The following is a 23165-nucleotide window of genomic DNA, read 5'->3' as shown; positions in this document are numbered from 1 at the left end:
CAGGAAGACACCATCTATTTTTTCTTGTGTTCTGTAGGTTTTCTGACAGGTGTGGCAGCATCAGTCTACAGCTTAAAACGTACATCAGCAAGAAAGATATATCAAGAAATATTCATTGACCAATACATATTGTATTTCTTGATGATATACTTTTAAGCTATATATGCACATATAAGACATGAGGATGACTGTGCCAATAACATATTTTTCTCTTCTCAAAACAAGATTTTATTTCAGCCACACTAGCAGCATGGTTCCATTGATGGCAATGGTGCCACTTTTGTCCGGAGTGAAATATCTCAACAACCATTAGATAGATAAGAAAGTTGTTCCAAACGGTCATGTCTCCCCTTGACTTTTTTACCTTGCACCATTATCAGGTCAAAACGTTTTTTTCTTGTGTAAAGCAACTTTGGTTTTGTAAAGCTTTCTATAAATACAGATTATAACTATTGTAAACTGTAGGCTGTGGTGTGACACTATACAATGGACTGCTTTTCTTTTAAACACAATTTGAACAATAATGGAAATCAAATGAAGAGGAGAGTAGATCCTTTTTGTAGCAGTAGCCAGAGTAGCAGCTTAGCTTAACCCTCTCTTCCCGATTCTCTTCTTTTTTTCTTTTTTTTTAACTGTCCACTCTCAGTGAGACAAATTCCCTGCACGGTCTCACCCTCTCTCTCACTGATACTGTGAGCTGAACTTCAATCCAAGAGAAAATAGGATTAGAGTCTGGCCTTAGATATGGCTTTACCTCCTGAAGACATAACCATGCTAAATACCACTCAGTACAATCCCATTGCAGGGATTCCCATGGACTAACTGTGAAACTCTTTGTATCAGAGAGGGGGGCGGACGGCCCACTGTTGTCAAGTCCTCATCTGGATACATGTTTGAAAGCGTTCACATTGTATGGGTCAAAAAGGATGATGTCTGATTGGCACTGTGAGTCTGTGCTGCTTCTGACCCAGTGCCACGGTGAGGGGCTGCCCTTCTCCGGGCGAAAAACAGCTTTGTCAGTCCATTTTTGTCTCTAACTGACTGATTCACGTCTACCTGCAGGCCAAAGGAAACTAGAACAAGGGTAAAGGTGAAAGAACAAAGAGAGGAAGATTACAGAGGGAGAATAAAAAAAACTGGTGGCTGGCTTAAGTGCATGGCTTGAGACTTAAATATATATTTTTTTGAAATATTTCTTGCATTGTGATTTGCTTCTGTTTAGCATCTTCGGATTTCCATATTCTACTGTAGGTCAACTTACATCTGAGGAATGTAAAGAATATACACAGAAAAACTGAGAGTGAAATATTGTATTATATAACATCTTACATCAAGCATTCTTCTAGCGCCATTCTACAATTGTGACAGGTATATTCAATGTGACTTGTGAGATACAATTCAAAAGGATTTGTCATTATTATTATCATAATAATAATAATATTATCTGCTATACAACACTGTACTCAATGACTACTGTTGAATCACAAGCCCTGTCATAGCCTATTTGTCTGCTCTGACCTTCTCATTCTAGACTAATTCGCCTCGTAGTTCAAAGGGAAGATCAGACTCTCGCCGCGGTTGTCGAACATCCCTCACTCTCTCAGCTGCCTGCTGAGAGACAGATTGCATCTCAGTTACCATTACTTACGTGATAAGGCTACAGTACATCATCTACCTTTACAATAGATTGATTTTGCAACCCAATTGTGATATCATCAAATGTAAATAATATATCAAAGAGGAGCTATCATCATAGGTTGGGGTTTTGTTTACAGACCTGAGGGTAGGCTGGTAGTCTCCACTCGTTCTTTTGATGAGGCAATCTGTGCAATCTGTGGTCAAACAAGGACGAAGAGGAAGGAAGAGGGGAGGCCAGGATGTCCTGGTATAGAGCCCCGTCTCTCATGTCTTCATACAGATGGCTGTGAGAGTCCACAGGGAGGTCGGTGACACCTTGAAGAGCATATGGAAATGCATACGCAAATCATGAATATTTTGGAAATGAGCCTTGTTTACTCTGAGGTATATTTGTGTCTCACCGAGCCTACGTGTTTCCTCAGGGAGTGGACTGAGAGGCGGATTGTAGTCACCGGTGGGGTAATAATGATGGGAACTTTCCTGAAATTAGCAAAACAAAAGAGAGAGTATAAGATTAGCATTGACCTTTAGTCACATCAGGTAAATGACAAAGCCACATGTGTTGCATCAGTGCAGAGGGGGTTGAAGTGAATTCTTGGAGGGCCCGTTCACAGAAAGAAAGAAAGAAAGAGAGAAAAGGAGAAAGAGAGAGTAGGCTTCTCCCATACAACACAGGTGAATAAACTATGAAAACAGCTGACAGTGAAGTGGAACATTTGGTATTGATAGACGGAGATGTTGTTGTTTTTAATACTGTGATGACCATCTTGCATTGAGGTGCAGGCAGAAATCTCAGGGTCAAATATGTGAAAACTAGGAAATTATGTTTTTTGGTAATTTGACCAAACCAACGCATACCGGTATGTACTGTATTAAATTAGGGGAAAGATAAAGCCTGCCTCCGTGGGGATTTAGGTTTCATTGTACCCCATCCTGACAGCAGCGCTATCTGTTTTCTTCTACCTCGCTCAACAGTTTTCTTCAAGGTTCAAATCCTTGCTGGCCTTTTTAAAGTACAAAATGATAATTTCGCTGAGATCGATGTGCATTTTGAATGCTAATTGTGAGGTATTGATCTGTGTTCCATCTCTATGCACAGCTAAAGGTTCCATTAGTTTATCTAGCCATTTTCCCCGTTATGGCTGAATTCTCCACTTCCTCCTCTGTCAGATCCCTTCACCCCCTGTCTAACCTCTTTCCTCCCCTCATCTGTTTACTTGGCCCCTCTGTGTCGCTGCATATTTTCTCAATGGCTCTTTTCTCTTTGTCTCATCCCGCTCTTTCCTGTCTTCCTCCTCTCTCTCGCTCGTACCGCTGCATAGCTCTCGTAGACATTGCTGTCTGTTTCCGATCCAGAGTCGATGAGGAGGGTGCGCTGGGCTGTGGCGTTGATCTTATCTCTGCTCTCATACTTGTTGGAGTTGCTTACAGTTGACTGACTGGACCTGCATGGAAACATCAGATTGTGTCATTACTTGTACTTTCTTGATATATTTCTCATTTCCTGACTATACCAGAGATGCAAAACACTCAGCACACAGCAACTTTTTTACTGCATACATTCAATTCTTAATATCAGTGCTTCATGTGGCGCATGTACAGGTTTATTGACGGATTGTGGTGCAAGTTTGATGACACTAATATGAGTAGATATTGACAGAGGCTTGTTGTTTTGCGTGCCTGGCGGTTTTAGTTGCTGGGTCAGCCAATAGAGAAGGTCTTTGACTTCTTAAAGTGGATTGGATGTGTGTCTCTTTATTACTTCTACTGAAGGGCCTTAACTTACCCCCCCTTTTCACTCTTCGTCCAATCTAACACACTGCCTCCTCTCTCCCCTGCAGTGAGAACAGAAACAGAAGGGAAAGAGGCTTAGTGATAGGAAATTAGAACTTGAAGAGAAGAGCATCATCTCATAAGCACTGAAATTGATAGGAGAAAAAAAAAGGGCCAGAGAGTAAGAGTGAAAGACAAGTACGCTGTATAAAATATATGTAAAAACCAGAGGGCAGAGGACGGTGAGGAATGAAAAATAAAAGATAGAGAGGGACAACCTGATAGTTAGACTGAAGAACAAATAGAAAGAGACAGAAGGAGAGATGGAGAGAGGACATAACGCCAGCAAATGAGATAAAAGATATGGACAAAACACAGAAGTGACAGCTTTGAAGGATGAATGTGGCAGGAGGTAGAAGCTCAGACAACAGGCAGAAGGAGAGGAGACAGGATAGACAGATAGAAAAGGGGGGACATGGAGAGATGAGAAGAGAGTGAGAGGCTGAGCTGACAATTGCATCATGGCACTGGAGTAATCTCCTTAGAGCTCTGTTGAGGAATAGGGACATTATAATGCCAGAAAGTGATGGAGGAAACACTTTCACATCGGTGGATAAAAAGATCATTATGGTTACCTGTCTGGCCTCGCCTCTTTTTCCACCTCAATCCAAAGAAGCAACCCAGTGAATTAAATACCAGCAGGACTCCAAACGTCACTGTGAACACCACTGTCAAATAGGCTGGCAGTCCACTTGCACCTAGTTTGACAAAACATTAGAAACAGTTTATCTCAATGCCTAACAATCAACGTTAAAACAATAGTAATATGGACATTTTGGGTGGATAAAAAACAGGCCCAACCCCTCTGTCAATTGTCTTTATTGATTAAAGATTATCAGAGGGGGGGAAAGTATGGGTAGGCACCATGACAACTGCTACTCTAGTAGAGCAAACATTACCAGCCTTGGAGGTGCATACATTAACATGATTTAGCCAAATGAAGCTAGCTGCTGTGCAAACAGCAATTTCCAACTGCCCGTAAGTGCTTGTGCTGGGAGTTGTGATAAAGGACTTACTCTGTGAGACTGAGTCATCATCTGTTGGGACTTCTCCCAGGTCTGGCCTCTCTGTAGAGAAAGAGAATGAATAACAGAAACTTACATGCCACACTTCTGCAAAATACACTTATATTCATGTATTACAGATTATCAGATGGCTTTACAGTACAGGCCTTTCGGTGTCAAGCTGGGGTTACTCTAAACTGACCCTTGGTGGTGATGGTCAGTACTGCATTGTTGTCAGCGTAGTCGCTCTCTCCCATTACATTGCGGGCATTGACTGAGAAGTTGTAGGTGGTGACGGGCTGCAGCCCAGTGACAGTGAAAGTTGTTGCTCTGGGAGGAAAGACGTCCATGTACAGGAAACCGGCTGACGTATCCCAATGGTATCTGTCAACCAAAAGGCACTGTCAAGTACAATTATATTATCATGCAAGAATGTCATTCTAACACCATCATTCTGATGCCGGCTGTGGCTCGGGATATGGATCGGTTCATCCACTAATCAGAAGATCTGCGGTTCGATCTCTGGCTCCTCCAGTCTGCATATCGAAGTGTCCTTCAGCATGATAGTGAACCCCAAATAGCTCCCAAATGGTGATAAGCATTAGATTGGATCCAGATGAGCATTTTGGCAACTTCAGTATATGAATGTATGTGTGAATGGGCTGAATGTTGGCATATAATGTAAAGCACTTTGAGAGTTCGTAAGACTATAAAGGTGCTATATAAATGCAAGTCCATTTACAATCCTTCCTAGACATCTTACCTTACACGAAATCTTTGCCACAAACCACCATTGAAGCCGGGGATCCAGTCCAGAGTGACTGAGTCGTGGGAGACGCCGACTTGGCGAAACAAAGAAGGAGGATCTGGTCGATCTGAGGGGGATAGGAAATGATAAAAAAAGCAAACGTGCTCTCAATTTTGTGAGAATACTGAAGAGCGGAACACCTTCACTCGACAGGTGGCTATTTGGAAAGGCTTTAGGTGCTGAGAAATGGAGATGTGTGCCATGAGATAGTCAAGTGATTATATCTGCAGACTCTGAAATAACACCTGAGGCCCTGCTGGCCCATACGAGCGTGCCTCTCTTACGGCCTCTCTGCTTTAGAGCGGTTATAAATAGACAAATTGATATTACTAAGAGAGTGCAGAGCTGATGTTCTTCTTGATTGAAATAGAAGAGGAAAACACATGATTTAAGATATTCTCACATTTCCTATTGGTAGCGTTTGTGTTTGAAAACAGAAATGATTCGTATTAGATCTGTGTATCAGAAGGACCGGTGATAACGGTTTACCTCAGAACAAAACGTTTGATTTGTTGGTAGACTTAGCGCAATCTGTCTGTGACATATGTTTAAGTACTTCAGCATTTTAAATTTGAAAATTGAGTGAAGAAAATTGATAATAACGGCTATTGATAAATAACACCAAAGACTAAATAAAATTCAATCAAGGAGGAGAGATGATCACCATGGTAAAAACTTGTTTTTTAACAGTATATCTCTTCTTAATCACAGTTTATTTCAAAGAACATATTTTTGACAGCACCAGCTTTGCATCTTTTAACAGCGCGCCACTCCTCATCTGCTTTTTCTTAAGGTTGTGCTATGTCGTATGAATGATCAGGAGACATGGGCAGATGGCTGATCCATCTCCGAACAAAGTGCTGGATTTGTCCAATTTATTTGACCGAAGTCATGCAATGAAGGATGAAGCCTCTTGATTATTATCAATATTGTGAATAAAGATCAAAGGAGGCTAAACAGGCCTTCAGTCAGGCACTGCTTCAGTCAGGGTAGTGAGGGGAAAGTGGATTATTTTGCATTTGGAGCATGTAAAAAAGAAGGGTGGTTTTGAGGGCAGAGGGAGAGATAATCAAGGAGAGATAGTTGAGCAGCAACGTAAGAAGGGGATGCTCTACTCGTCTCTGGCTTCAGGCTGCAGCCCAGTTTGCCGAGTAAATAATTCCCACTATCAGCTCTACTCATAAGATTCCCGGGCAAAGAGGTCAGCCTTATTTGGATTTTGTCCATAAAGCACCATACTGAGAAAAGAAAGCCGCTCTCTTCCTCTCGAGCTCTAGAATGATAAGGAAGCATATAAAATCTATTATCACTGCGTCAGATTAATTATGAATATTCACAGCACTAACAAAGTGACTGGGGAAAAACAGGGCCAATATTGGATTGTATTTCATGGTTTTTATAGTAAACATTAAATGTGTCCAATGGTGGCTGTGGGCCTTCGCTGAGAGCAGGACTGTGTTGATAATGGCGGTGGTGCAAGGATACACTGGTAGCTTGAAGGCAGAAAAGTCTAAGCATGCCGGGAGAGCAAAGCCTATCACTGCGGCATTATCTGAGGAGTGAAGTACTGCTATAGGCGAAATGATAAGGCAGCGATAGAGGAATGAAGTAAGTCCTTTAAAGGGCGGACACTAAGGAGCAACAGCTCTCTCCAGTTTGCTTTTTCAGTGGCCCTCCCACACTATTGTAATGTTGCTGGAAAAGGCTGATAAACCTTGGACAAAGCAGCACAGACACTATTATTTTGAGATGCTGCCAAATTAGAACCAAAGGAATAGTTTGTGCTCCACTGCCAAGTCCGTGATGTGCATAATCCCTACATGCTGTGTGCTCTAACCACTGACTGATCATTTGCCGTTCATTTAAAGATGCATTAGGTGATTTTTGACCACTAAGGAGCAGAAAGAGAGGCCTGGCACACAATAATGTAGGTTGAGCAGCAAACTATTCCTTACACATCTACACTATCCAACATACACTCATCTTGTAGCTCTGGTTTACTCCGCTAACTATATCTGTGTCTTTTCTCAGTGGCTTGGTATTACAAGTGACCCCTCTACACAACAGAGTCATTTGAGTCAATTGGAATTTAAAAAAAATGCTTGATGCATTTTTAACATTTCATTGCTGTCTAAAACTATGTGTCCGTGAATTTAGTGATTTTGAAACTATACTGAAGTATCAAGTGGTCCTCACCTGAAATGAGACAGGTTTCTTTTTCTTAGCACATAAAAAGTTGACGCATCAGAGGTACATGGTTTCTAGACAACCTCAGTCACCCAGAGACACACACACACAAAAACCACAAATGTACGAAGATGAAATACTTGTGCTGACGAGCTGGATGTCTAGCGTGTCCTCCCCAAGTGAGTTGCGAGCAGTGCAGCTGAAGATAACGTAGTCCAGAGCAGCACTCACATTTACAACTCTAACTGTGCTGGTGTGGAAGGAGACCTCCCTCACGGTCCGCTCCTCATACCTGCAGCACGCACGTACACAAACACACACACCCACAGCAAGAGAGATAAATCCTGAGCAGGCAGACAGCAGGGATTGTGATGTCCTGCGGATTGCACTAAGTCCCCCAATTTCACACATCAAAGAAGCATTAAACAGGTATTTGCATAGTGAAAAGCAAGGTATAAAATGCACTAAATCTGGATTCAGTGGTGAAATACCAAGAAATAGCAAAAGAATATATTATATTAGTGGAAAACCTTATCTAATTGTTAGGATTCATTAATATGTAACCAAATGCTGACAGTAGCACTGAAGTTAGTGTGAGTGCTGGAGGGATGTATTTTTGAAGGCCAACCCTGGAAGTTAGCATCTCACTGCTAAACTCTGTCTTGTTTCCCTCGAAAAACAAGACAGATTTTTACATTGGATTTTGGATAATTACAGAAAATAATCTCTACAGAAAACACAAGTTTATGTTTTTTATACGTTTTGTTCAGCAAGATAATCTTCACAAATGAAGCGTGAATGCGATCTGCAAAAGTAAAAAGCTAATGTTAGGCTATTACATTACGCCACAACAAGGCTGTGAAGGCGGACTATAGTCGGCATGACGCTCTGTAGTCTCATTTAGCCGCTTGTTATTAACTGCCTTTTTGATGATATGTAAAAGCTTCAACATTCACGAGAAACACATTTCTCGACGGATTTTATTTGGTAGAACAAAACATTAAAATCTCTATAACTTACGTTAACCACAGACCTTATTTCAGGCATCTAACCAAAAACCCATGAAAAAAACAACAAAAAAAAACATTGACTTCGAGACGAGGGAACCGGAAGTGCAATGATGCCGACTTATCTTGGGGTTTTAGGACAGATTCCTTCAGCACTATATAGTGAAAAAAAATCATTAATAAAATCATTTGAAATAACATAATGCATATTCTTTGACCTGGGGTTTGCAAAGTCCATGCGTACACCATTTCTTTCCCAAGAGAAGTCTACACGAGGAATGCCTTCTGCCCGACACACTACCTCAGCGGTAGAAGTTCCATCCCCTCTACTTGCTACCTTCCTCCACTGGGATCCTTTCTGAAGCTCTGGTTCGACTTCACAAGACAAAATGGGCATGGAGGTTATTCATGCAGAAAGCAGACACAATACAGAGCTAAATGTTCAGGATTTGTTGACAAGCACAAAAACATGTGCATGGAACTCTCCGTGTGTCTTTTGTTCCCTTTTGATATTGACAATAAATGCTACAAACTCACATTGCACTACCAGCTGCACATTTACAGTGGCGGGGGATGCTATGCCATTATTGGCTGTGCACTGGTAAAAACCAGCATGCGCCCGAGTAACATCATGGATGGTCAGAAGGCCAGATTCATCTTCCTGGGTCTCCTGTCCCAACTCCACCTCCCCTTCTCCCTGTGGAAGACAAAGTGAGGGGGGATAAACGGCAGACAGCAGCTCTCCCTCAACGCACACTCCCGTCCTCCTGGGTGAGGGCTCGAGTAGGGGGGGGGCTGTGCGAAAAGCAAGGCAGACAGGTAGACAGTGAGGGAGAGTTGAGCAGGAAACTATCAGGGCTTGAGGTGGGGATGGGATGGGTGTCGGGGGACAGAGAACAGAGAAAGATAATGCCAAGGGTTGGAGAGCTTCAGGGAAAGAGAAAAGGAGGAGCTGTGCAGGTTAAAAGCGGGACACACAGTACTGCCAGAGGGGTGGGTTAGACCGGAGAGGGCATCAGTAGATACAGAGACCACGTCACATTGACGAATGTGCCCTTTAGTCATGCAGCAGTAATGAAAGCTATTTTTCTGGATTTACTCTGTGTGTGGAGCAGGAAGAGGTGGGGTGGAAGGATAGTAAGAGCCAGTGAAATATGGTGCATCTGTGCATTTAGAAAGGCCAGTGATAAACGGTAGGAACAGACAAAATAATAGAAAGCAAGCCAGATAAATGAAAGATAATTCAGGGGATGACTGTGTTTCTCTGTATATGTATCCAAGCTCTCACCAGCCATTTCCAGGTGAACATGTCGGATATAATGGGGTTGGCATCTGCCTCACATATCAGGTCTGCCGTTTCCCCCAGGTTCACTACCACAGGGTCTTTCTTTGCCTTGACACTGGGAGCATCTGAGAGTAAGAAAAAGGGACAAGGCTAAGGCAGGACCAAAGGTTAACATGCCAACTTGGGACAAATCATTTGCCAACCCATTAAACAGGTATGCTGCTTTGCTATAATTACTCTTACACTTTTTCGCCTTTGAACTTGTTCATAACCCTGTCTTATTTGGCCTCTGTGTTTCACATACAATGCCATTAATGCTTCCGCAACCAAACTGAGAATTAGTCATTTGAACCAGAAGGCCCTCGACTGAAAGCACATTCTTCATTAAGTCTTCTCTCATTCCTGATTCCATGGTTCCTCTTCTTGTCAATATCCGCCCCTAACTCACAAGCTTTTTATACTTCCCATGGGTGCCGTGTACAATAAGGCCATTAGTGCCTACTTGTCGAAACTTATGTTCACACTTGAAGAACAGTGGGAAACACTAGAGAGACGCAGACCTCTGGGTTGGTGAGATCCACCCATGTTGGCCTGCTAACCGAGACCGACATTGTTAAGTGGGCTACACCGCCACCCATAAAAGCTAGTACAATCCTCCATACATAATGAATATCTACAACTGTCAAGCCCAGTCGGATCAGGACGGCAGAATCCATTAGGCTTGTACCATGGGCTTTAGTGAAGCAGGCAGACCTACATTTCCAACACTACCATTATTAAATCATCAGTATCGGGGCAGAGGGCCTGGAGCTCAAGGCTGGGCCTGGGGCAGCAGAGAAGCACAGCCTTGCATGGAGGCCTAATGAATGTGGCATGTTTGCTGGGTAGGGGCTGAAAGTCAATGCTGATATGTGTCCGTGTGTGTGGATGCACTGAAAGTTCTGATACTTGGCAGCTTTAGACAATTTCAAAAAACATGTAAGAAGCCAACAAATTAAAATCTAAAGCACAAAATGGATAATGCTATGCAGTAAAAAGTCTGCTCATTCTCTGTAAAGGTAGAAGGCTATTCAACATGATGTGGATGACTTTGTGACCGACAGCGCCCAAAGGTACGAAATGAAAAAAAAAGTGTGATAAATCATGAATGGATGGAAGTAAAATAATGTTAAAAAATAAAGTACTGGTTCTATATTTTCTCTTACATCCTTCCTCTCATTTTCATCTCATTTTCTATTGTATTATTTTTCCTCTTGTATGTGCATTGGGGTACTTTAATGAATCCATAGGAATTATTGTAAATAATTAAACTTGCTTTCAGAGGTAACTCTACAAAAATTATCAAAACACATGGGAGGAAATGCAGTCATGGTGCAGCTGCCACCCATCTCATTGTTAATACTTGCAGTAAAAACTGTGAATGTTTAAATTTATTTGCCTTCAACATTAAATACAAAAAACATGTGTGCAGCCACAAGGATGCATGTAGGTCCTTACACTGAACGTCCAGCATAATGGAGATTTGGTTGACACCCTCATCATTTGTACACTTGACCTTGTAAACTCCGGCATCTTTCCTCGTCACATTCTTGATCTCCAGTGAGTTCTCGTCTGACCAGTGGTAGCGCAGATACCCCTCTTTCCAAAAACATGGAAAGACACACACACACACAGATGCAAAACAACAGTAAATTAAGTATTCATTACATGCTCATCAGATGTGTGTCCTCTGGCCACTGGTCTCTAAGTGACATCTAATCCTGCATTATTGATTGGCCTGGCTGGATTCCCACATCAAGCCAACAATAGGCTACGTGAGAGACACCTCCTGTACCACAGCAGTCAAAATGTAATAGGTAGGTTTCCACATTCCCGATACAGTCAAATTATGGTGGGGGCTGCGTATGATGGAGCAAACAGAGGGAACAGAGAAAGAGCGTGGGTGCAGTAGGGCCCTGATGACACTGGCCTGGAGGAGTAGCCAGGTTTAGAACTGTTGTGTTGTATTCAGGGAGACAGCAAATCTCATTTAGACTGCATACATTAGACCCATAATGAGAATCACATTTGGCAGGGTCCCATGCTGGCTAACCTGCCATGTTTTATTCAGACCCTGAATGGCAGAGCTGAGTGCTTACTTGCTGGCTCAGCTCAACTAGGACCTGGTTTATAAAGCCATCACACAGCCCTGGATCACCTTTGACCAGCTTCTCCCTGTGGTGCAGCCAAATACAGAAGACCTCCTCTGGGTTAGCTGAGACCAGCAGTGGGATGGCTGCCATGTCATCCTCCACCACCTGGACCTGCACTGGCTGCTCTGGGCTGAACTCTGGTGGGTCTGACACAGAAACAGCAAGCAAAGTCAGCTACAGTAAGTTGGATTTACTCCAAAAATACATGTTGCAGATGCATGAATACAAACTCCAGCACACAATGACAAGAACCAGCGAGAGAGAATACAAAGACACACAAAACATGTTGAGCATGAAAGCCGAAAGAGACACTAATGAGAGTCAAACCAGTAGAAAGTCGACATCCCACCAATAATTCCAGATCTAACCAACTTCACATACTTAGACAACAGGGGAGTAAGGCAACGCGCGACTGAGAGGGACAGGCATTAAAACAACGAGTGACAGTACTGTTGTCCAACTGCAGCTCGGCACAAACACACAGTGACATTCCTTCATGCTCATACACAGTACCAAGCTTTGAAGCAGCGGCTGGCTGCTGCTGCCTGTGAAATGGCATCAAAGACAAACATGGCCATGCAGCAAAGCAAATGCACAATTAGGACACACTGCCACAGAGCTCAACAGACCCACAAATCGCAACAAAAGGCTTTTAGTAAACAAAAAACACACACATACTATAAGCTGACATTTCTGTGCAAAAGTACACCGGTAAAGCAGCTTACGTCGGCATCATCATGGATCATCATTATGCATCCTTTAAGATTTATGCAAACCACATCTCCTGGTCAATCGCCAAGATGAAAGAAGGAAACGAACCAGGAAAGAAAGAAACACACAAACGATTCACCTTATACTTACAAAGCACATTGAGTTTGAAGAATGTGTTAGCCCCCTCTGCCAGCACAGGGCTGTAGGCCTGGCAAATGACCCTCTGGTTGTGATACTGTGAGCTCAGATTCAGGGATAGAGAACTGTGCAGTGATACGCCACCAAACTGAGCACTCCTGGGTGGCTGCTCCACTCCCTGGAACCTAGTACACAAATTGCATTCAGCAAAACCAATCAACGGGAGAGTTCAAGTTCACCTCAATCAGACTCATTATGACACAAAGTTAGCCATATCATGTCCTTATCAACGTGTGTTATTATATACGTGTGTCTGCCCATGCTCCAGGATATGTTGGCCTTGGGGTTACTGCTTCCAGCCTGGCACTCCAGAGTTAACACCTGGCCCCGACGCAGCTCCTCCTGTTTGGTTGAAATCTTCATACTTACTGCTGTAACTGGAGAACCATGGAGAAAACAAGAAAACACAATCCTTACTCACTGACAATATCAAGATGAAGAGTGCAAAATGATGTAACAAAAAATCTGTGTGAATGGGTTTATATCAAATGCATTTATCTTATATTGTGCTTTTCTCTCAGCTGAGTTAGAGTGGAGTAAAGCTCTGTCTGTGTGTATGTGTTCCATCTCCCTTCCAACTCACAGTGAACCATGAGCTTCGTGCGGGCAGAGATAGTCTTCTTTGCCTTATTTGTGGCATCGCAGCGGTAGATGGCCATGTTGTCACTTGCCGTCAGGACCAGGACCAGTTCTCGAGCCACACCCCGATCAAAGCACACCTGCTTCGGTGCATCAGTCACAGCCTTTCTGTTCTGAAACAGGAAGGAAAGGTTTTACACAGAGAAGTGTATGCACTCTAGACATACTGAGCAACACACACATACAGACAGACATGCACTGACAGAGCACACTAACCTTGAACCAAGTCAGAGTCCCAGTGGGATTCCCGCCAGTTGAGAAGCAGATGAGACGGACCGTGGTCCCTGAACGAAGGGGGACATCTTGAGGAGGAGTATCGAGCCACACCTTTTGAGGGGGATCTGTTGTAAAAAGATCAACAAGAGTTTGAAATATATTCAATATTTTCTAAATGTTAGTCCCATTTGGTTACCATACATGTTTTACAGACCAGCTGTTTATACTGTATTTAGTGAGTAGTTTAGTTTTTCAAACAGTCATACAGAATATTTTCAATTAAAAAATCTGTACAGAAAACATTTCCTCTAACACAAATATGACAAAGCACACCCATGAAAATAGTTGCACTTCCTGTTTCAATAATTCCAATTGCCCCTTTTGCGTTTCTTGACATTCAGCTATTGAATTAATTGTAATAAAAAATATATAAAATGAATTGGACTCCTCTTGAACCATGATGGATATGTTTTATGATAAGATGTAGAAAAAAAGTGGTACCAAATCAAAATGTCCTTTTCCTTGGTGATTTCTTATGCTGGTTATGTCTACCAAAAAAGAACATTTAAATAAACTACACTTATGCTGACTCACAATAGACATCAAGTGTGGTGATCTGGGACTTGGAGAAGTGTGTGCCCTTGTTGAAAGCCTCACAGGTGAGTTTCAGTCCATCCTCTTTCCGGGAGACCGTGTGGGTCATGTTGGACATGGTTGTCATCCCACCATTGTCTCCCTACAGACACAACGCACATATGACAGTTCAGTCAGGGGACAGACACCCTTTGTCTCTGGCATTCTCAGTCTTAGGAGAGAGGGGGAAAGATCTGGAAGAAAAACAACCCGCACTGGCTTGTCTTGGCGAATACAGATGGCAAATTAGCTGCTGTAATGACTGATGTTGTGCATGGCCTCTGATAAATAAGCATATTCATCTGACTCTCCTGCTTTGCATACTGTTATAAATTGAGCAAAGCACCACTTTGCACCTGCCTGATAGTGGTCATGCCTGTGCAGCACATCTGGTTATTAAAGCCATTATTGTGGTGATTACTGTAAAAGCCACATTCAGAAAGACTAACAAAGACACTGGACAGGAGCGTCAGTCTTCATTAACCTCACACTGTTTCAGATGCATTAAAGCTCACACACAGCCCACTGAATGCCTTGTGTAAGATCAAATGAAAATGCTGCTGCCAGATGAATAAAGAGCTTGGTTAATAACGCTCATCTTCTGTGTCAGCTTTTATTCACTTTGATCTTATTAACATACACAAAAGAGGAGAGGAGTTGCAGAATACTCTGTTTAGAATTGGCTACCGATTAATTTGCAAAGCTGCAGCAGGTCTATTCTGACGCACTGCTCATGGTCATACCATTTTCTTTCATCTATTAAGGTTGACGAGGTCACATTTCATTTAGAAAATGTTATTTTAGTTTACTAGGATGTTGGTACCCCAAAGACAAGCTTGACTGAGGGGCAATGCTTTTGCCTTGTGTTCACAAAAAATAAACAAAAATGTACCTTTTTCGTTTTTCTCTTTAAACCGACCAGCATGATCACCATTACATCTCAATGTCTACACTGGCTCTTTTTTCCCCCCTGCAGTCTACCGGCTTAGACAGATAGACTTCAACCTTGACTTATTGTGTGACGTGTAGTCCCACCTCTTCCATAGTTGCAACAGTGGAGTTGAGCTCCTTGTAGCCGAGCCACCAGCGAATCTGGACAGGCGGATTACTGGAGGTGGCATAGCAGCTCAGACTCAAGTCCTGCCCCTCAACAGCTGTGAACGAACCCAACAGAGTCACCTCTGCGGGCTCAACTGTTGTACACGCACACACATAGGCAAACATACAAAGACAAGTCAGTACAAATATCGCCCATGATTAATACATTCAACACCTATTCTGATCACAGTGGCAGTGCAACTATTTTTGGATGTGAAACATAGAGATGTATCAAGGGGTGAGACGGAAAAATCACTTTGAGTGGCAACTTGTTTTCTCAGGAGGTTTTCAGTGTGGTTTCTAAAGTCTGCTTCGTTTTAACCACAGGGGGAGACGGGGTACAATAGCTGCGGGCAAAGTTATGCAGCTGCATAAAGCCTTCAGGGGAATACAAAGAATGGGGACTGTGCTGGCAGACATGGGGAAGGAGGGGTCATGTATGTACATCTTCACACTCATTTGTGTCTATCCCACATGAAACACAGAATGGGATGCATTTGTGCATGCCACACACACACACACACACACACACACACACACACACACACAGACTGTTGAAATTAAGCAGGTGCCATGAGGTAAAAGAGGCATATTCATATTTCACCAGTGACGTTTTTTCTGTGCCCTCCAGCTTTTGCCAGTGCCTGGAGCGCAGTCAGGCAGTCAGCAGCTCATTTTCAACATCCCTGAATGGATGACTATGAGGCATGGCACACGGGGTCTGTTGGGGGCCTTGTGAGGAAAGGAGGGGCACTGGAGTAACTTCAGCCACCTTTACATAGCATGAGTAAAATATTTCTGCCTAATTTAAAGCATATTTACATAAAATAGGCGCATCAATCACACAACATTTAAAGCTCTGACTTGGCATTGTCTGGCTCTGTAGTGGAAATCAGGCTATCGTTAGACTCAATGCGCCAAGGCTGCTAAATTTTAATTCTGTATTTGTTTTATTGTTGCTGAAACAAACATTTTATATTCAGAGAGAAAATTATAATCTATTAACCATGGGCGTTACTATCGCACAAAGTGTAGGCTTTACCGCCTCAGGATTGTGCATTGAAGCAATTCAGCTGAATTAATGCAGCAGCTATGAAAGAGCATGCATTGATACTAATCTGGAGGCAGACAGAAATATGGGCTGTAGCCATAACAACCATTAGTTTCATTAATGATATTAGTACTAAAAATTTTGCTGGGACAGCAAAAGAGTTGGTTTTGGAGGCAAGACTCTTATTATATTCCTTTGCCTCATGTCCATATCCTAAATTATCCATTGCTGCAAGTCCTGCCAAGGCTTCAGCGCTGTGCACTATATTGAGCACTATTTTTACTCACAGAGCACAGTGATTTTGCGGCTGGCAGACAGAGGGGACAGGGACACCAGATTGCTGCTCTCACAGCACACCACTGCCTGGTTGTCTGCTGGGGTGATCTTCAGGTTGAGGACGCTTCTGGACCTCTGCGCTACAACATCTGCTTCCCAAGTCATGGACAGAACTTCTCCATTCTGACACACAGATGAAAGCATGCAATTGGAAAAGGCAACATCAAGAATGTTTGGTTAATTGCACTGTCCCATATGGTGCAGTGAAGGAAGTACAGAGGCGACACATATTGTGATACTTTCACTGCAAGTTGTTAAACTACAGTAAAATAGCTCATTTTGTCAGTGTGACAGTGTGTTACAAAGCCTCCTTAACAGATGGTGCTGAAGATTTACCTTGGTCCAGTGGAGAGACGCTAGAGGGTTTCCACCATGAGACACACACTCCAACACGAGCGTTCTCCCCTCTTTGACTTCCTCTCTCTCCAGACCTACGATAACTGGAGGCTGAGGTGGGACTGCCAGGAAAAAAGAGACAAAAATGAAAATGGACTTGACAAAGGGGAATGGCATAGAGGGCGAGAGAAAACGGAGGAGAAAAGGGTGAGGGAAAAGAAAGGATGTAGTAACTCAGGGTAACAGGGATGCAGCGTGATAGTATAACATAAAAAAGAAACTGCAGTGCAATGAGAACACTCTTGGCAATTGAGTAGGGAGCATCCGTATTTGTTGAGACGGGGCCAATAAATTGGGCACATTCAACATGACTGTGGGATAAGAGGTCCAGATCTGATGAAAGTATTAAGTATTAAGGGAGCAGTGAGCTGGATCACGTCCATAAAGCAAAAATAACAGATGTTCAAACAGTAATAAGGCAATGTGAAATATGAATAAATTACAGCCCCCTTGAATGAAATATATGCAGTAAATAGAGGACAGGCCTTTGTTATTGCTGCAATCAGTTTCAGAGAGCAGGCTGCAGACCCTGAGCCAGCGTGACAAATTGCCACCTTGCTAACAATCTGGCTGGCGGAAAATGGCCACCGCGCTGGCTTTGATGGGCTGGCATGCTGAGTAAGACTGCAGCGGTGGTCCCAAGTTCTGCAACATTAGCACTTAGCACAGAGCCCATGTTGTTTAATACAGAGCAGACAGACAAAGAGGAAGGGAGGAGTGCGCACAGTTATTGGTGGTTGTTAAAACAGCAGCAGCGGCGTCTAATGTGGAGAAGTATAGATAGAGACAACGTTAAGGTGTGTAGTCAGCCTGTGGATAATACGGCAGCTGAGGTGGAGGGAGCGCTTACACTGCTGAAGGTGTCAGCAGCCCTGCTCCACTTTAATCAACAACATGATTTAGGCTTGGGAGAAGCAGGTGGGTAGACTCTTAGGCCTAAACAATCAATTACCTTAACTGATCAACAGAGAAGAAAATACTAAACCAACTGTAGAGAACAGTAGCTGCGGTGTCACACTGTATGTGCATGCAGCAACAATGGCTTTCATTGTTGCCTCGCCAAATGAGAGGGGAAAAAAATGCCAAATGTAATGAGACCCAGAGTGTCAACTCACTTTTGTGTGCTGCAGTAACAATTTTATTATATAATGTTGCACGGTTTGTGATAATAACATAAAAGAAAAAGCCACAGAAACTGCCTCCCCTTCTGCCTCGGTGGATTCTAAATTTAATTTGAGCTGATGAGCACAAAAGTTGCTGGGTTAGTTCTGTAGGATTCATTATTATTAACTGCTGTGGCTTTAGCTTTCCTTATTACTTATTAAAAAGTTTAACAATTCAGTACTTGAAGCCTCACTGAAACTATCCATCTCAGTTTGTCTAATAATTGGTTTATCTGTTTTGGTTAACATTGGGGAAATAAGACTAAGGATAGATCATTTAAAGATTACAGAAAAAAATCATTAAATCTAAAGTAAACTCATTCAAATTTAATTGCAGGGTTGGTGTTTGATTCTATGCTGCTAGCCACCACTGTAAGAAACGCTTACATGGTTTTACAGTACGAAACGCCTTCGACCTCCTGCTTGGTGATATCAATCTCAGCCCACCAGGGGCAGTCTTGTGAACTGGAGGCAGTCAAAGTGATGCTGTCTTGAAGTAGGTGTGAGTTTGCCTTCAGGTTGAATGTTTCTCCTTGGACCACTAACACAGACTGAGTGCAAAAGGCCGGATACCCTTGGGTCTCCCTGAGGTTGGGTTCCTGTGTGGTTGTGTGTGTTTGTACTCTGTGTTTCTTTTTTAAGAGAGGGGGTGTTGACTGTCAGGTTACAGACAGGTTGAGACACTCACAGTACACGCTCATGGTCATTGTGGTCTCCGCAGGCCGGAAAAGGGCGGGGTTCTTGGCACAACATGCCAGCTGCCTCCCGTTATCAGAGCTCAGAGCGGTGACCCTTTGGGAGGTAACAGAAAGACAAACAAAATGAGAAGGATAAAAGACAGGAAGTTTATATTGAGCCATATAAAGTGCTAAAGCTCAGAATGTTTCCCACTTAAGTAAAAGTATAGAAGTCCTATCAGTAAAATGTGCTTCTGCATCAAAAGTACTTGTTAAATTGCAAATGGTGATGCATGAAAATGTTGTAGCTGGTAGAGGTGCAGCTCATTTTCACTACTTTCTATACAGTTTGGTAGTTTAGTAGTTTAGTGGTTCCCAATCTAGGAGTCACAAGATACGTCCCAGGTGTCATGAGATGATTAATGGGGTAGAAAAGAAGAACAAACTGAGTTCTGGTACACAAATGTAGTCATTTTTCTTTTCTTTTTTAAAAGATTTTTTTCTGGGGTTTGTGCTTTATTGGATAGCGATAGCTTGGAGAGAAACAAGAAAGGCAGAGGGCAAAGAGAAGACATGCAGGAAAGGGCCAGGGCTGGAATCAAAGACATGATTTTTAAGGTCGCTTTTTAAGGTGTTACAACCAGAAAAACATTGTCAACCACTTGTGCAAATATGTGTTGTAATTTATTGGATTATCATGTGTTTTTTCCCCCCTTAAGTTTCTTAATTTGAAACAATAGGCGTCAGATAGTCGAGACTGAAGAGTGTAGTGTAATATTTACTTCTGAAATTAAGTTAAGTAGAAGTACTAAGTAGCATAAAATGGAAATATTGAAGTAAAGTACAAGCAGCTCACAAATGCACTTTGTGATGTACATTGAAAGATCCACTATGGAGTGGATTTATTCTGAGCCTAGTTTACTTTCTCAGTTCATGTCTTCTATATCAAATTACACCACAATGTCAACCGTAATAATCACACATGGCCCACCGCTGTGTACGCTCAGTGTGAATATGAGGAAGGCGCATCAATATTGCTGAAGACCTTGGCTGTTCTGCAATAGAGCTGAACAATGTTGCAGCTCCTCAGTACCAATGTTATCTCAGGATATGACAAGAGGTTATTATCTTTGACACAGAGGAGACAAGCAGGATTAAAGTAATCTATGGCCCTGTTTAATGTATAGACACCTGGCGAACCGGCAAGGATCGGATCCGTCTTGCTGCCGGAATGTAATTTTGTGCATTTGACGGAAGCTAATTCAATCCCACAGTGCCAAGTAACAGCTCGCTGTGTGCAGAAATTCATTGTACTCACTAAGACAGAGGGAGAATATAAGAGCGGGCTGAAAACAAGGGAAACAGAAGACAAAGACAGACTTGGAGAGATTGAGCAAGTTGGTGAGGAGAATGAGTCTGGCAGGCGGCGAACACATACGTTACTTCAGCATGCGTGTTCAGGAGCTTATCCTTTGAGCCAGACATGGTGAAAGACTCTGCACCTGTCAGCTCGACTCCATCTAAAGACACAATGGAGGGGGGGGGGCACAAAAAAGGGGAATACTAAGTGTAAATTTGTTCATGTGAAACAAAGACATCAGTATTATTCTTGTGTGGAAATGTAAATACTGAAATATGATGAACATGTGTTCTGTTCTGTGTGTATAGTGTGCATCTGTTTGCGGTACAGTAACAGTATATGCCACTGTCTTAACCTGTCTTTGTACTGAAATCAAATCAGTGCTGAGATTACAAATGAGAAAAACAAAACTAACTGAACACAATAAAGATGTACAGAACAAATTCCCACCAAGACAAAACAATACAACAACTCTCCCTCTCTGTACTATACAGTAATTTACTTTAGGTGTGACGGGGGAGCAAAAGGCAAAAAATGGAAATATTGCAGCTGTTTTCGAAAACAACTACGAACTTGAATACATTCTCTGTATGTGCAATTTGAAAGTCAGTGGAAATTCAAATGTTCAGGCTATTTCCTCCCACACAAGAGTTTGCTCCCCCTTCAACTCTGCTATTCGAAGACTATGAAACAAGAGATCTTTAGTGGACAATGCTTTTATGTTTAAATATTCAGGTTGTAACCTATAGAGATCCCAGAATGTAGGGTATCAGAAAGGCTGTTGCCCTTTGTTCTAAGCTGTCAAGTTGACCCTCTCTGTCACATTTAGTGCTGTTGAACGGGGTGACTCACCTTTGTATAGTGTGATTTCAGCCACTGGCTTTGCGTCAGGGGCGATACAGGTGACGGCGTACTTCTCCCCGGCCACCCAAGGTGTTTCCATGTCCACCTCAAAGTATGGCTCGGATGGAGGAACTGAATGAGAGAAACAACAGCTCCGGTATAATATGTATCACATAATGAACCTAATATTTGTCACACTAATCTTTGGCTAGGGGAAGCAAGCGCTATCACAGATGGATATTAGCTCATGCAATGATATGATAATAAGCGCTTGCAACATTTGGGAGTGACTGGAATGTCACGCTGTCAGCTTTTGAGCGATTTACTACAGCAAAGTTAGATGTGCTGTTGAGTTAGAATACAAAATGTGGACAAGAAGAGATGAAATAGTGATGAAACCGATCTAGTGCTAATGTATCATAGCAAACACCAAACACTTCTCTTCTCAGATCACCCCCAAGCTAAATTTGTGCTTTTTGGACTGATCAAAGCAGTTTTCACTTCTCCACTGTTCTACTCTACAATCCTTTTATCTGACCATAAATAGGAAAAAAATAACACAGCTTTTAACACAAGGGACCGGAAATTGTTTGGCAGTAAAATTGGGAAATCTGTCACCAACTAACTATCAAAGAGATTTCTGCACTTTTGCGAGTCGCTCTTCACCAAGACTATCGGTTCAATCATGCAGACGCTACAGAAACCTACTGTGCCAGCTTTTAGCGAGTGGGTGAGCCAGTAGAATTACAAACTAAGGTTACTGTTAAGGTTGTTTTCTTTCATCAGAGATCAAGTGCAAAGGCTGCCTGAGTTCAGAGACAGAACGGGGAATTGGTACAGGATGGATACATGTGGTGTGTGTGTGAGAGAGACATGAAAGACTCCTGCAGAGAAGTAAAGAGATATGGCAAGAATAAAAAAGTGAGTGTAAGACAAGCTGCAGAAGAGAGCAGAGGCAGAAGGATAGCTGCTGCTGAATTCAGAGGCAAATCCACAGGCTAATGTGCGTGTAAACGGCTGGACCACAACCAAACCAGTCAGCCATTCAGCTCCTCTCCATCTCTGTGGGACATACAATCAATCCCTGGCCACTAGGAGGAGCTGTTGCTGTGTGCAGAGTTGCCCATTGGCTCCAGTCTGCTATTGAGACAGATGAGATGTGGCTGCAGCTTCAAACTGATTTAAAAGAAGCAATTGAATCTGTGTGGACTGTGATGGGTTACCCAGAGCACTGCAGAGGCGCACGCTGCAATAATGAGATGCATTTGTTTGTTTCCCCCCCCCCTCTTCCCTGAGAAGATGACTGGGCCATGCATCTATTGACAGCCCCTGCACTCTCAATCTACTAAGGCCCGCATGATCCAACATAGGCGCATCACTTGTTGTGCTAGAGTAGTGTCTGGCAGCCTAACAAATCCTACAATAAGAAGAATGATATGTTAGCAAATGAGCCAGGCTGGTATCTAATTTTTTCCTCGCTCGCTCATGCTGGCCCCGCTCCTCTTATCTCTCATTCATTCCATCATCCCTCTCGAGCAGCCCGAGCCCATTCCTCTCTCCCCACACTATCATTCTTGACCACTGCAGTTAAACTGCAGAAGTGAGGAGGAAGGTGTGTCCCGGCCATCCATCACATCTGCAAACCATGTGACCCAATAAGCCCAGTCAGGATGATTATTTGTACGAATGTAATAGCATGTGTGGACAACAACAAAACACTCTCTATTCAATTTACTAGACATGCACTCAGAGCAAAAAAAAAACCGACAGCGAACAAGCTGTTCTTTAAATTAACTCTTTCTGCCCCTTCTTTGTCTAATTGCCTGTCGGCTTTGTGATGTTGTCTCTCTCTCTCTCTCTCTCTCTCTCTCTCTCTCTCTCTCTCTCTCT

General features: G+C 42.8%; 1 protein-coding gene across 3 annotated transcripts in view; it reads right to left on the bottom strand.

The window, feature by feature from the left end:
* Positions 1-339: 339 nt before the first annotated feature.
* nphs1 (NPHS1 adhesion molecule, nephrin) overlaps positions 340-23165 on the bottom strand; it is a 68290-nt gene continuing 45464 nt past the window's right edge. For 2 of the 3 annotated variants that reach the window (XM_031852476.1, XM_031852478.1), the window contains exons 5-30: positions 21285-21407; positions 20511-20592; positions 19084-19187; positions 17173-17294; positions 16788-16959; positions 15387-15544; positions 14313-14454; positions 13719-13843; positions 13447-13615; positions 13111-13240; positions 12816-12988; positions 11960-12100; positions 11260-11400; positions 9766-9887; positions 9015-9174; positions 8696-8852; positions 7611-7762; positions 5239-5350; positions 4678-4859; positions 4488-4538; positions 4047-4169; positions 3425-3473; positions 2951-3083; positions 2040-2118; positions 1778-1953; positions 340-1611 (exon numbers count right to left, since the gene is read on the bottom strand). In XM_031852476.1, coding sequence (XP_031708336.1) covers positions 1528-1611; positions 1778-1953; positions 2040-2118; positions 2951-3083; positions 3425-3473; positions 4047-4169; positions 4488-4538; positions 4678-4859; positions 5239-5350; positions 7611-7762; positions 8696-8852; positions 9015-9174; positions 9766-9887; positions 11260-11400; positions 11960-12100; positions 12816-12988; positions 13111-13240; positions 13447-13615; positions 13719-13843; positions 14313-14454; positions 15387-15544; positions 16788-16959; positions 17173-17294; positions 19084-19187; positions 20511-20592; positions 21285-21407 — 3362 coding nt within the window. In that variant the 3' untranslated portion in view covers positions 340-1527. The remainder of the gene's footprint in view (positions 1612-1777; positions 1954-2039; positions 2119-2950; positions 3084-3424; positions 3474-4046; positions 4170-4487; positions 4539-4677; positions 4860-5238; positions 5351-7610; positions 7763-8695; positions 8853-9014; positions 9175-9765; positions 9888-11259; positions 11401-11959; positions 12101-12815; positions 12989-13110; positions 13241-13446; positions 13616-13718; positions 13844-14312; positions 14455-15386; positions 15545-16787; positions 16960-17172; positions 17295-19083; positions 19188-20510; positions 20593-21284; positions 21408-23165) is intronic. The other variant, XM_031852477.1, reaches the window with a different exon arrangement.

Source organism: Anarrhichthys ocellatus, unplaced genomic scaffold, assembly GCF_004355925.1.
Source record: "Anarrhichthys ocellatus isolate YVR2014 unplaced genomic scaffold, GSC_Weel_1.0 scaffold13, whole genome shotgun sequence".
NCBI classification, from domain to species: Eukaryota; Metazoa; Chordata; class Actinopteri; order Perciformes; family Anarhichadidae; genus Anarrhichthys; species Anarrhichthys ocellatus.
The sequence above is the reverse complement of the archived record's forward strand: the minus strand, read 5'-3'. Positions and strand labels throughout refer to the sequence as shown.